At 42.2% G+C, this 15,264-nt stretch overlaps 1 protein-coding gene across 1 annotated transcript; it reads right to left on the bottom strand.

Annotated features, from left to right (window-relative positions):
* Positions 1 to 2,397: 2,397 nt before the first annotated feature.
* Positions 2,398 to 12,953, bottom strand: CEBPG (CCAAT enhancer binding protein gamma). Its single transcript, XM_083370727.1, has 2 exons — positions 12,854 to 12,953; positions 2,398 to 3,228 (listed from the first exon to the last, which is right to left on the bottom strand). Exon 2 carries the CDS (start codon positions 3,124 to 3,126, stop codon positions 2,674 to 2,676), a length of 453 nt encoding a protein of 150 aa, XP_083226853.1. The 5' UTR covers positions 3,127 to 3,228; positions 12,854 to 12,953; the 3' UTR covers positions 2,398 to 2,673.
* Between the last annotated feature and the right edge of the window lie 2,311 nt (positions 12,954 to 15,264).

Consider the following 15,264-nt stretch of genomic DNA (forward strand, 5'->3'; position numbering starts at 1 on the left):
TAAAATGCAATAAGAATGGTTAATACGAAAAACTGAGCACACAAATACATTTAGAGTTAAATGAAAGCCAGAATTGCAGAAGGGGAGCAGACAAGCTAAGTTGGGATCCCCAAATTAGATGAACTTTTCTCCTGGCATGAAAGAAGAAAGTAGATATCCCACCCCAACAGAAGCTTCACATAAAATGAAACAAGTATGTCGCAAGCATTTTTTTAAAAAAAAGTATTTGAAAACTTGGTATGACTGACTTTTAAGGAAATTATGGAAGCAGGTCACACAAATGGATATGGATTGCAAAATAATCTCTTACTTGTATTTTACATTTTTAAATGTCACATTTGGTCTACAAATACATAAATGACTTCTATAGTAAGAAATTTTTTATACATAAAACATGAAGTTTATTGGATGAAAGAGGGATTCTGTAGGTTTTTTAAACCATTCTGCGTGCAATGGTTCTTGCATAATGTACTCAGGTACATTTTTATACCTCTCAAGGGTGATCTTCTAACCAAAATCTCCATTCCCCTTCCTAGTCTCTCCAAAGTCAGTATTATTGGAACTGCAGCTTGTAAGCCTGAAACTATTAGGCTTCAAATACAAAATATTAGCTTTACAGAAATGTAGGTCAGCATATTGTCGTAAGGCTTTTTATTAACATTTTCTACCACAATTGAGTTTTTCTAAATACATGTACAAACACAATAACTTCAAAAAAGAGGAGGTATAAAAGTCATTTTCACTAGTCCAGTCATATGCAAACATCCTATGAATGGAGAGATTGTGAAAGAAAATAAATTAACGCTTCATGAACTTCCCTGCTATTAAATATGTTTTGTTCTACTCAAATAATATGGACTCTGTTAAAAATATGATTATGTATTTTTGGCTCACTGTGGAATTAAATTTGAACCTGGATAATAAATAGCAAGGTTTTAATATATCTTTTTTTTCCTTCTCAAACAAGGAATTCCTTCTGGTCAGAAATCTCAAAAGCAAAGCAGTTCTGCCATGGACTGTTACAAAATTAAGACCTTGCTGAAGATGAGAGAAGGGCACGATGTGGTTCTTCTGTTGTGGCTTTTATTCATTCATTCATTTCATTAAATTTATATGCCACCCATCTCACAATCGAGAGCAACTCTAGGTGACTCTTAACTACCTTTTCCCCCCATCCTGCCTTTATTATTTTTATTAAAAAAAGCAGCGAGCATACCTAATACTCTTTTCCTCACAACCACCCTGTTAACTGAGCTGGACTTTCATGCCAGGACGGAATGAGAGTGACTGGCCCAAAGTCACCCAAGGCAGGACTGGAATTCACACCTTTCCGATCCTGCCGCTTCACCATTAAGCCAAACTAGCTCTCAATTATTTTGAATGGTATCTGTCCCCAAACCACTGCAAGCTTTGAACATGTGACCCTGAAGCAGAATTGATCTCTGAGCAAGCCACAAACACACCCAAACACAGAGCCATAGGTCATTTATGCCTCTGTGGGAACCCTGACACTGCATGAAATCCATCCAGTGATGCAGTGAGTCTTGAACCTGCATGCAGGCACCCATTTACATCCACACTCTAGGCCAGGGGTAGGCAACCTCGGCTCTTTTATGACTCATGGACTTCAACTCCCAGAATTCCTGAGTCAGCTATGCTGACTCAGGTTGCCTACCCCTGCTCTAGGCAATTCACCTAGAGACTGCTAGAAAAGCAGCAGCAGCAGCTGGGAAAATCCTGCCCACCCATCCCCAAAAGAAACAAACTTCCTGGTCAGACACAGTGCAGACATTTGTAGACAGTCACTACTGTTGCCCAATTCCTTTTGGCCACAGGGATGAATGGGAGCTGCTCCCACTGAGAACAGACCCATTTTCAGACCACAGATAAGGCAGGGCTTGGAGAAGACCACAGCCCTCCTGTGTTAGCCTGCCATTCCCTTAACTAAACAATTTGTTAGGCACCGCTACTGAGCAAACCTCAACTACAGGAGTCGTACACAGCAAATACTTGGGCTACATACGGTATTTGAAAATCCCAACCTATATTACAAAATAATTCATGCATTACCAAAAATAAGTGGAAAAGGAAAATTTTAAAGCTTAATCAACTCTTCAACTGATTATCAGTATGTGGATATTTATTTGTTACCCTGCTGGGGAAAAAAGCTGTCAACCGAACAACTAATTTAAGGCTTTCAACCATTTTATAAAGATAATTTGAAGTATGTTAAATTTGCACATGAATATCTGAGGATTCTTCACACTTTCTTTGAACCACACTTGCCTTGCAGAATCTCTTCCTGGGCAAGATAAACTGGAGACTAAGAAGAATGTCTGTAAATTCTTACCTTAAAACACTTTATATTTTGGGGAAAAAAATATTGCCCAATCATCATGCCCAGAAAAGATTTAAATAATTTAATAAATGATGCAGTCCTAATTTTAGTGACAGTAATTTGAGGATGTTTCCCTATTTCTTTCATTTATTAAAAAACCAACAAGAAAATACATTAACAAGTTAAATACTTAACATAAATGTTCAATTTCCTGGCATCAAACAGAGTGATAAGTCTACTGAAAAACGATGTCAAAAATGATAGATGATACAAAATTTAAAGCGGATTCGTTTCCATTCTATTATCCAACTGGTAAAGGAAAGTTCAGAGTTTATCTACTGTCCAGATCCATCTGAATGTGTCGCAGAGTTTTCTGTGCCCAGAGGTTGCACACTGTCTGTGAAGTTGTGAGCGTGCTCAAGAAACAAATCTTTCAGTACACTCAGCTCCTTCGTAAGGAGCTTGATTTTGGCCTCCAAGCGTTCATTTTCTTCTTTTAGCTGGTTTACCCTCTGGAGAGTGTCCTGGGCTTTCTGCTTGCTTTTCAAGCGGCTCTTTTTCACCGCCATGTTATTACGTTCCCTGCGCTGGCGGTATTCATCACTGTTTCTATCAACAATGGAATTCTTTTTGCCCTGCTTACTAGGAGGTGTAGCTTTGCCCCCACCTCCAGGACTAACAGGTACCAGCTGAGGAACTTGTTGCAACCCACTTGTGTGCGCTTGGGTATAGATGACGCTTACTCCATTGGTTTCTGCTGCTGGGTTCTGTTGTGATGTCTTGCTCATTTGGACAAGCTCTTCTGTAGACCCCGTGTGATTTATGAGAAAAGAAGTTCTGGGATTTCAAGATATTCCTGGAGCGGCTTTCCACAGACTGTCACGCTAAATCTAGAAAGAAAGGAAAATACAGTTTTGTTTTGTTTTTCAAAATGTACAATGTGACATCCCCTCAATATGGTTTTCCATTGTCTACAGTGGGTGCCTGTCCAGGCAAATGTCATAGGTGTTGCTTGCTGCAGGTATATTGTTTGCATTTCCCAGTTACCATATTTGGATTGTAATTCATTCACAGTTGTGCCAACCATATCTTAAATTATATGCTGTCAAATATAAGATGAACATTTTGCCCAAATAAGGGCCTAACGTTCATTATGTTAGTATACATGTGCTATTAGTGAAACCAACAATAGCTCAAACTGTGACTCAATCGTGGGTTGAATACCAACGTAAGATGAATACCAACCTCCATTCCAGTACAAAATTATTACCACTCATGCTAGGCTACCACCTTTAGATTTAAAGGCATAGGTTTGTGGGTGGGCACAAGATAAATCAAGGCTAGGGCTACAGTGGCTTTATGTTAAAACTGACTGCAGCAGGATTAGATGGCAGCACAGCAAATGAAATGTCAGGAGAAATTCTTCACGCTCTGTTGCTTCTAATGGTTAGCAAAATTGTGGCAATTCAAACAAGCTTCCAGCCCGAGTGTTTTCTTTTGTTTAAGCGTTATTCCAATTTTCTCTGTTCTTGATAGAAACTACTTACTCAGTTTCTAATTCTTATACAAAAAATGGATATAATTAAATTGCTGGACATAAGAATGATAATGGGAGTTAGAAATAGGTTTTTAGATCCTCTGTGAGATGGAGCATCTCAGATCCTCCAGATCTAGGTTACATTCAATGTCTATTTGCCACACCATGAAAAAAAAGATTACACAAGCTTTTAATCCAATTCTGTCAGGTTCTTCCTTCTTACAAAATGGGATGCAAGTGGAATGAGTGCCACACTAAAACAGAAGATACTGCAGGGGCCCAGGGTTGCTGCTCTTAGATCTCATCTATCTCCCAGATGCCATTTGGAATTTATTTTTAAAATATTAAAAGGTAAAGGTTCCCCCGCACATGCGTGCTAGTCGTTTCCAACTCTAGGGGCCGGTGCTCATCTCCGTTTCAAAGCCGAAGAGCCAGCGCTTGTCCGAGGACGTCTCCGTGGTCATGTGGCCGGCATGACTAGACGCCAAAGGCGCACGGAACGCTGTTACCTTCCCACCGGAGTGGTCCCTATTTTTCTACTTGAATTTTTACGTGCTTTCGAACTGCTTGGTTGCCAGAAGCTGGGACGAGTAACAGGCGCTCACTCTGTTACGCGGCACTCAGGATTTGAACCGCCAAACTGCCGACCTTCTGATCTACAAGCTCAGTGTCCTAACCCACTGAGCCACCGTGTCACTTTAAAATATTATGCACAGTCAAAAGTCCCAATACCGTTATTGCGCTATTGCTCAAAGAAAGACTGTATCCCCTCCAAATGGACAAACTTCAGAAAAGTTAAGATCTGGCTTGAATTACATAAGCTGTTAGCAACAGAGCTTAAGAGGGCCATCTTTACTCACAACAAGGTTTCTGAAGTGAACAAATCAGTACCGAGTGTGATATTCATCTCTGAGTGCCCACATTTTGGCCTCCAGAGGCAAGCAGATTCAAAAATTATATGCAAAGCATTTTTTCTGCATTCTATCTTAGGTTGCTTAAATTTTTTCAGTGCCATTATATTTTGACAGCCATACAGTGAATATGATTTTCCTATTGAAAACTGCAACTTTATATCCAGGAAATTAACTCTCAAATGTAAATGCTCTAGTTACAAGCAGTCATGTTAGCTGCTTGATCGCATTACTGCTTCGCTCTCAGCAACATGCCGGGATGCTTTCCGCTATCACAAAGGGATATCCCTAGTGGATAAACGTCTAGCCAGGGCCTGAACTGTTTCCAGTTTCACAACCTTCTCTTGGCAACTGTGCTTACTGTTTAACTTCTGCTCTATTTTAAAGATCTTTACCAAATTCTTTCCAACTGGAATGTATTGTTGAAACCAGTGTGGAGGGGGGAGGCAAGAACAAGGCTATCTGGCCTTCTAAAATTTAAGTGTGAAGAATTTTGCACACACACCCCTTTCCAAATGGCCTCAGGTCAACATGTATCTAATATGGCTCCAGTACTATGTCACTAACAAGTAAGAGATGCTGTTAAAGTGAGAACCATCTAAACTTCAAGCTGCATAAGAATTACTTCCTCTAAAACGCAGAATGTGATGTAATGTTTAAGGACTTGGGGAGGAGAGAAACACACACACTCATCTCCATATGCTCAGACACACTGGCCTTTTTAGCATGGAATATTATTCCAGTGCTGGGGGAAGCAGTGCTGTATTTATTTATTTAGTAAGTTTATATACCGGTAACTACCCATTGCTGACACCAAGTAGCATTCACAATTTAAACAAAGCCTTAAAAACTATTAAAGAAACAAATATAAACAAAACCACAGGAACGTGTCTGAAAGGTTTTGCACATAATATAACAATTTTGCCGACTCCCTATTTCATGGGATCCCCAAGTTTGCTGACAGGACTAAGTTTTAAGAGATTTCCAGACAAACAATAGTCAGGGCCAATCTCACCTGGAAGGTGGGGGGACGATGCTAGCAGACAAGGCCTCTTAACACCTGAGCAGATGGGATAGGCAGATCATGTAACTGGGGGAGAGGAGGTGGTCCTTCAAGTAATTCGGTCCCATGCCACGTAGGTAGGACTATAAAGGTCAAAAACTGTGCCTTGAATTGAATCTGGAAGCCAACTGACAGCTAATGCAGCTGATGGAGCAAAGGTATAAATGGGCAGTTCTGGGGTCGTGAATCTAGAAAGAACCCCAGCACAATCTGTTAAGGGCAATGCAAGCCCCATCCAGCACTAAAGATGATAAACTCCGAAATCTGGAAGACTACAAAACCCAAAGCCACTCAATATTGCCACGATTCTGCTGAAGCACGTTGTTCTCCCAGCCGGCACCCACGGCCTCCAGACATCAACAGCACTGCTTAGTTTATTTGGGACAAAGATGCACAACTGGGTATCATCAACATACTGATTATACCTCACCCCACGGGGATAGATGATCTCACCCAACCATTTCTTGTAAGATCATCCTTCAAGCAGGACTGAGAGAGTACCAACCCTTGCAGAACCCCACAAAGTAGGGGCCCAGTGTGGTAGCTTTCACTCCTGACTGGAATCAGTTCTATAGGAAGAAAACCAGCATGATACCGTCCCACTTACTCCCAAGGCACAGAGCCTATTGGGAAGTCAACTCTGGTCAATCATATATATATCAAAGGCTGCCAATGGCATCAAAGGCTGCTGGGATCCACTAACCCCATCCTGCTTCCGCCAGAGGTCATACAAAAGGGAAACCCATGCTGCTATAGTTTCAAGCCTGAAGCCTAACGGAAAGGACTCCAATTTCTATTTAATCCACCTACTAATAATTGCTAATTAGGGAAGTGATCTAGAGACTAGAAATCAAAATGAAGACATTAAAGCCGACCTCTAGACAGGGGTCCCCAACCCCTGGTCTATGGACCAGTCCCAGTCCACAGCCCATGGGGAACTGAGCCGCCCAGCTAGCGAGTGAGCGCGCAAAGCTTCACTTGTGCAAGCAGCAGGCATACCACAAAACTGTCTGCCCCCCGCCCCCCTGCCAGTCCGGGGAGCTGGAAAAATTGGGGACCGCTGATTTAAATGACAAGAGACATAGAAGCTTATGTTCGTTTGGCTAATCCTCAAGTATTGTCCAAATATGGTCAGAATGTTTCCACTGCAACTTTAATTGTGAAAAAGGCATAGATTTATGTGAAATAGGCATAGGACAGCAAAATAGCTAGTTTGAACTCTACATTCGTGGGTCTAGTTCACAGGTCTGCAACCCGCGCCTCCGGAGCCGTCTCCTGTGGCTCCCAGTCCTCTGCCATGTGTAGTCAAAAAAAAAAAGTGGGACTAAAAAACCTTGGTGGAGCAGTGGGCTAATGCCTCCTTAAGTAACACCAGCTGCCTGCAATTAGTGCAGGTTCGAGTCCCACCAGGCTCAAGGTTGACTCAGCCTTCCATCCTTCCCAGGTAGGTAAAATGAGGACCCGGATTGTTGGGGGCAATTAAGCTGACTTTGTAATAATGCCGCTTGGGGTGTGTGTGAAAGCCCTAATAAGCAGGCATATACATAGAATGAAGGCTACTGCTAAGCTTGTAAGCCGCCCTGAGTCTTCGGAGAAGGGCGGGATATAAATGGAATAAAAATAAAAATAAAATAAAATAAATAAAGTTCAACCAATCAATTCAAATATGCAGGGCAGGTGCATATCTTGCCTTGGCTCTACTCTTCAGTCAAACCCTGTTCTGTGCATGCGCGCATGTATGCACATGCGCACATGTTTTTCGCGGCTCGCAGTTTTTCCTTTTGTGAGGGAACCGGTTCCGAGTGGCTCTTTCACTGTTTCAGGTTGCTGACCCCTGGTCTAGTTGTTCATGCTTAACACATACTTATGAATTCATTCCTGAAGAAGGCAGAAAATAACCAACAGAACCAATAGGAAGAACATGAAAGATAAAGCATTTTTTCAGGCCACGTTATAAAAAAAACCTGTGCTAGTATTACTGTCCCACAAGACCAAAATGCAGATTTAAAATCAAAGAGACTGCGGCATTTTAAAGAAAGAGGCAGACGGGGGGGGGGAAACCTTCTCTCCTCTCCCACATACCTCTGCTTTCAGGTATGCCGTAAAGTAATTCCCCAAGTTCCAGTCAGAACACATTAAATAGAACCAGGTGGGGAAGGCCGGACACGGCTTTAAGGTCTGTAAATAATTAACAGAGTATGTTTGGACGGAAAATTTAACTTGAGGAAAAGTTGTAGGATACTACTATAACAGTCTTGGTCAAAAAAGTACATTGCCTGTTTTCACAGAACCACTAAAGAGTCCCCTTTTCCATATTCACAAAGTATTTTGGGGAAAAAAGCCACGGTTCCTTTATTGAAAAGCACACCGGTGCTGTGTTTCTACAAGCTGGAGTATTTATTCTGAATCATTATCAAAACTTGCTGGACCATTGTATCCACTAAATCAGACATGTCAATCTCGCGACATCGTGTGACGTCACGCAACGTATGGGGACGGTTTCGCCACTGCCGGCAATGGGGTGGACGCGGCTTCCGCATGACGCATCCAGCCCGCGGGCCGGCAGTTTGACACCCCTGCACTAAATAATCAGGCCATCTAGCCTAGATCTAACTAGCTTCCTAGTGTGTAGAACTATGCATAACTCCCCAATTTCAGAACATTCCATTCCCTCACTAAAATATGTCATTCTAGGGACAATGTGGCAGTTTTAATAAGTAAATCCTCCAAGCCAGAAACAGTTTGGGGTATCTTACATATAGTGCTTGTCCCAAATCTGTTTGGGAAACATCGCATTAGTTTTGCTAAGTTGGCAAAGCTGATAGTCACTGAATTAAAAAGCAAGTGAAGCCTAACTGGATAGAGTACCTAAAACCTGGAAGGAGCCTATTCCACAAGTGTAAAGTTCAGAAAACAGAAAATCATCTTCCTCAATTTTTACGATCCCTTTTCAGAAGAACTAAATTTAATTTTGTGCGAATTACATACAGAATGGTTCTCAGGGTGAAATAAAGTGCTGTCACCCTACCCTCCATCATAAACCTTTGACAGAATGCAGACATAGCTTCTTTTCACTCCACCAACTAATTTGTTTTATCTTTTTGTCAAATAGTAAGCAATTAAGTTATCTTAATATACCTGTTGCCTTGATCATGACATTTCCTAAACAACTTCTTGTAATGTATTTTTAACAAAGTAAGTTATACAAATTTCCATCCTAAATCTTAAGAAAGTCCAACTATACTTTCTGTGGTATTCATATTACCGTTCAGTAACCTCTTTATTCTTACTTTTCTCTAAAATCTTCAATGCAACATGCTTAAAAAATCCATTTCTATAAATACTTCATATGTTTATAGGTTTGCATATCTGGACATGCATCCCTTTACCTGAATGTTTTATTCAGATTTTTTTTTCTAAATGTATGCATTTTAGCAGTCAGCTTAGTAGGTTGCTTTTTTGTATTACTAATAATAGAAAATAAAACACTCCTCTAAAGGTTTTTAATGGACAAGGTATGCAAATTTGGAGATGCCCTAAGTCCACATGGAAATCCACATGCAAGGCTATCTTCCTGCTCCTATCAAACACAAAGCAAGGAGTGATAAAAGCTATCTGCATTGTTTCCTGTTGTAAGAAACAACGTACAACACAAAAACACATGAATATCCAAACATATATCCCAAAAGCCTTATCCTACATGAGATCACTTCCCTTTCCGCTGCTAAAAACATATTAAAATGTTTAAGATGATGCAATGTTGTCATCAATTTGTGGAGTTAATTTTAAAAAGTTTGTTTTTTACCTCGTTTGAAGCTTATCAAACAGCTTACAGACTTCACCTTTCTGTCCTTCACTGAAAAAAGTTGGGAAATCTTATCTCTATGATTTGCTATTAAATTTCATCAGCACAATCTGAGGAAATTGTTAAGAAAACATTGGGGTTACATTGCCATCTTTGCCTTACGTGGCAAAGACCTTATTATGGTAAAGAGGTAACTATTGTGTTTGCACATATTTCCAGCTGAGGACCACTACCTGGAGAATAGTCTGACCCCTGAGAATATACAAGGCAACAGCCTTCATTATAATCAGTGACTCCAATACCCTTCCCCTAGGTTTTTTTAAATTACTAATTTTAAAATTACACAATGAAAAACAGGTAATACCTAATCATAGGGAATAGATTTAAAATACAGCATCACAGTCTTCCACAACGGTTTCTGAAGGTATTGGTTAGATCTTAAGATCTAAAAGGACAATTGGATTTTTTTTCCAAAATCTATTAAAACTTTTAAAATAAGTTTCCAAATTGAACACAACTCCTGGGACTTCATAAGCACATTTCCTTGGCAACAGCACAAAAGTGGTTTGCTATCACTGCCTTCTCAGTCTAGTCTATTACCTTGGGATTCCCCATGGCCCCCCATTCAAACACTGGGCAGGCATGACCTTGCTTAGCTTCTGAGCTTGCAATATTTTACAAATCATAACACTGTAACCATCCTGAGTTACTGTAAGACAGGTTAAGACAGAATGCTTCAGTTGGAAGGGGCATTAAGCCTAACCTTTTTAGTGCAGAAATCTAAATTACAATATCCCAGATAGAAGCTGTCTCTTGGAACACATGATACTGCTTTTTGAGACAATCCGTTCAGCTAACAAAGCTTAAACTGAGGAATTGCAATACACATGAAGCAGCTTAAATTCCACTGTCAATGTGTCTTTACTCTGAATACTTTGACTGCTGATATTTCCAACACAAGCCACAGCACTGAAGTTCTTTAGAACTAGTAGTCATCGACATAGTTATACTCCTAAACATGCATATCCCTTGCAGAATTTGTAAGAGTTTATACATAAACACGAGCAATCAGATAAAGCACAATAAAGGAAATAAAATGGTCCTATTTAAAGGTTTAAAGATTTCCATGCTCTTAGCTTTTAATACTATGCATTGCCCCTTCTAGCTTCAATGATGGCTTGCAGTCTTTCATTACAGTGGTGAGTGAGGCTTTTTCCCCCTCACATGGTAAAAAGCTTCCCTACTTCTTGGCAAAAAGCCTCCATGTCCTATATATTCTTTGGCTGTCTGGCATGGCCTGCAGATGTAAGATCTCCCAAAGTGGCTCAAGGATGCCGGAAGTCAGAAGATTGTGATGGCCACTCCAGAATCTTCACTTTGTTCTATTGCAGCCACCCAAGGATCAACTTGGCCTTTTGTTTCTGATCATGTTGGAAAGTCCAAGTGCCCCCCAGGACCAAGGCCGATGAATGCAAATTTTCCTCCTGAACTTTATGCTAATATGCTGAATGTATGTTGCCATCAATGTTTATTTAATTCCCTGTAATGCTACAGCTCACACACATACCTCAAAACAGCAGCTTCAAGGATGATGTGCTTCTCTTTGTAGCCTTTGTAGACTCCTCTACAAATATGGTGTTTATACTTGTGACCATAAAATACTATTGTGATCTTATCACTCCAAATGATTTTGTTCAGTTTTGAGGCTTCTTTAGGAACTGTTCTGGTTATTGCAAGCAGGCTTTGTTCTGGCCAACTCCATCATGCAGCCCAGTTTTGTTCAAACATATTATTGTGCCTGCTGAAACAGCCGTGCTACTTTGCTTCAGCGAAGTATTTCAGGAAAACTTGCTTGATTTTTCTTAGCATCCCAAACCATTTTCCTGGCAATTGTGTCCGACATCCTTCTTGGTCTACCTGACCTGACCAGGACTTGGTATTAATAGAACCCTACTTTTCCACTTCCTGGTCAGCATTTGAACAGTACTTATTGGCATTTTCAAATATTTGGATATATTTTTATATCCTTTCTCCTGATTTACAAAGTTGAACTACTTTTCCTCGCAGTTCCTTTGACAGTTTTCACTTTTGCTTTGCTTCACTAATCAGCAAATTCAGTGCAGCCCTAAATGAACTGCAGAAGAGCTTATCAAAGAGCTAAGAAACTCTGGCTATTTATACACAGACACCAATTACAAACAAGGCAGAGGTATGGTACCCATCCTTCACTGACATCTCAAATTGTGTACACCTAAATTATCAGTCCAACCTTCTATGATATATAAACTTTGGAACGGGCCCGTTTTATTACTTCCTTTATTACTATGGTTTAACGATTTGTGTTATTCTACGACTCCCAAAATTTGATCCGAATCGTGGAATCGTAGAGCAGGAAGGGATCTTGGAGGTCTTTTAATCCAACTCCTTGCCCAAGTCTTTACTGCATCCTGGAGAAATGTTTATCCAATCTATTCTTGAAAACCTCCAACGAGCATATTGCAGGCAAAAGAAAAAGAGGGGAAAAACCTGCCGATCACTCGTGTTTACTTACGAAATGATCCACACCTTGCAAACTCGGCCAGCGGTATGTAAACTTAGCAGCACAGCTGTATATTCCCTTTTCCCCGCTGGAAGCAGCCAGGCTTAATGACCATTTCCCGGACTGTTTCCCTTCCAAGCCCCATCCCTAACGAACGCCGCACTCCAAACCACCCTCAACGACCAGCAGGGGCTCAGCCCGGAGGAAGCCAAGCGGGGATCCCAGCCCAGGCCTGCCCTTCCCCGCCCGCCAAGCATGACTTCATCCCAGCAGGGACCGGCCGCGGTTGCTCCCAGCTTGCATCATCCCGCCGGGCGCGCGCGCATGCGCACTCCCGCTTCCCTACCTGCCGGGACCCCTCCGGCCAAGGGGGAGGGGAGGGGGGGCGCGGCCGTGGCAACAGCCCCGCCGCCCACCCAGGGGGAGCGCGCGAGGAGGCCGCGGGGCGGGGGGGGGCGAAGGGAGGCGGAGTCCAGCGGCAATCGGTGCGGAGGGGGAGTTGGCCTCAGAGCCCTAGGCCGGCGCCGGTTCCCACGCGCGGGGAACGGCCGGGTAGGCCCAGCCCAGGGTCTCGTCCCCCGAAGCCCCCTCGGCCCGGGTGCCGCCAGACGCCCGCCGAAGCCTTTGCCGGCTGCGGGGAGGATGCGGCGAGCCACCTACCTGGCCCGGGAGGAAGGCGCCAGCCCCGCCAGTCCCGACTCGGCTCGCCGCCGCCGTCCTTTCTCCGGAGAGGCGGGAGCCAGAGGTTGCGAAATGTCCGCCAGCCAATCGCGAGCCGGATTACCTCAGGGCTGATGCAATCTCCCTGCCCGTTTGCAACTGGCAGGTGGTTGGCCCAATGGCAGATCAGCTGTTCAAGAATGCGCCTTCCTTACCGCCAATCGCAGAATTAGGCGGGATGACTGAGCGAGAGGGGGGACGGGGGCCTCCTTTGTGCTTCCTGAGGCGAGCGGGAGGGCCTGTCTGAGTTGCGTTTACACAACCCGCGTAACGCGAGTCAGCAAACCCCAAATCTGTGTTCACGCGTGTAATACCTATGACAATACAGTCGTCACATGATGGCCCAATTTACGCAACATACAAAGACTGGGTTCCAACAGGCCTCCATTTTAGACTGGTCAAGAATGCTGCCCTCTGAGTTTCCCTAAACCTCTTTCCAATAATTACAGTTGCGGGTCTTGCATGCTCTGAGGAAGATGGGAGCTGTGCCAGAGATTCAGCCACAGTGCACAAGTCTCATCAGAGGAACTGGAGGAAGAGTGCATGAAACCATCTCCCTCCTTGCCATTGCTGCCAGTCTACAGAACTGGAAAGTTTGGAGACGGCTGGTTTACTATATGATGAGACGTAAACTACACAAACTTGTACTGGATTGATTGTTGCCTGGGTCAACAAGGACCAGGCTAGATGTTGGAGTTCCTGGACATCTGGTGACAAATGGGCTATAGGACTCGGGACTATTGGCTGAGCAATCAGGGCCAGCATCTGCAGGACTTACTGGAAGAAAAAGTATTTAATATGGACTGCATGGTTTTTGCTTGGAACATCTACCTGGTCCGCACCCACTCGTTGCCAAGCAGTTTAACAGCATACTGCAAGGAAGTGAAACTGAAGACTGGTTAACATCTGGCAAAACCTACCTGATAATGAAAGATCCAACAAAAGGGGCAGCATCAGGCAACTATAGGTCAATTAATTGATTACCAGCAACTTTCAGATTATTAACTGGTAGGGCAATTGATGGGAATCCAACAGCATCTAATTGAAAACAAGCTCTTTCCACTTGACAGAAAGGAAACTGTCCAAACAGAAGAACAAAAGATCAGCCTCTAATTGATAAGATGATTTTGGAAAACTACAGAAGAGAAATCAACTTGAATGTAGCTTGGATTGATTACAAGGATGCATTCGATTCGTGCCACATGATTGGATAATCAAACACATGGAAATAATATGAGTCAGTAGAACTGTCAGAAACTTTGTGCAAAAAGCTTTGTGCACAATGGGAGACATGGTTGCTTTGGCAATGGTGATATACTGGGAGAGTTTAATATTAAAATAGGAATCTTTCAAGGAGACTCGCTATCATTACTACCATTATTGCATTTGAGTCCTCTGTCATCAATACTGAACAAGTCAGACCATGCCTATGAAACATCAAGAACATCTGTCAAGCTATTCTGCTTTACATAGGATTCTGAATCGTTATGGAGAAACACCATTTGAAATAGAATCACTGCTCAAATACTGCCCATATTCACAGCAAAATATTGTAATGGACTTTGGACTGGACAAATGTGTCACCCCCAACATCAGTAGGGGAAAATAGTGAAAAGGAAAGGAATCAAAAGTCTAGATGAAAACATTCACTTCAAATACTTGGATATCCTTCAAGCTGACAATATTAAATCAAGAAGGGTAGTAGAATACAGTACATCAGAAATGAAGAAAATCTTAAAGTCCAAATTCAGTGGTAGAAATAGCATCAAGGCAATTAACCCCACTGGAATAGTGAACTAGACTCAAGAAGAACTAAAAACCTTGGATAGGAAGACCAGAAAAATAATTACAAGAAATCATGTCCTTCAGCCACACAGCAATGTTGACAGAGTCTACCTACCAAGGAAACCAAGTGGGCAGTGAATGTTGCAACTACATCAGACAGTGGAAGAAGAAAAGGGGACATTGGAAGAATACTGAAGGACAGTAAATAATATGCACCGAATACCAAGAAGGTTTACTGAATCCTGGAGAGACCAAACTGGGCTACAAGAAAGACCAAAGGAAGAATAGAAAAGAGACATAGTAGGGTTAGTATGTTAAAAAAAAATAGCAAGCAAAGCAGATAACAAGACCAGCCAGCGGCTAAGAGCAGGAAAATTGGAGAAAGAGAAAGAGGGACTAATTATGGCTACACAAGACCAAGCCTTAAGAACAAATGCATACAAAAGCAGAATTCAGAAGACTACAACAGATAGCAAATGGCATCTCTGCAAAGAAGCTGAAGAAACAGTGGACCACCTAGTTAGCTACTGCAAGAAGAATGTACAAACTTAGCACAAATATTACTA

This window comes from Vipera ursinii, assembly GCF_947247035.1.
Source record: "Vipera ursinii genome assembly, chromosome: 10".
Classification (NCBI taxonomy): domain Eukaryota; kingdom Metazoa; phylum Chordata; class Lepidosauria; order Squamata; family Viperidae; genus Vipera; species Vipera ursinii.

Coding starts and splice junctions, on each gene's coding strand:
- CEBPG (XM_083370727.1), bottom strand. CDS start 3,126: ATGAGCAAGACATCACAACAGAACCCAGCAGCAGAAACCAATGGAGTA.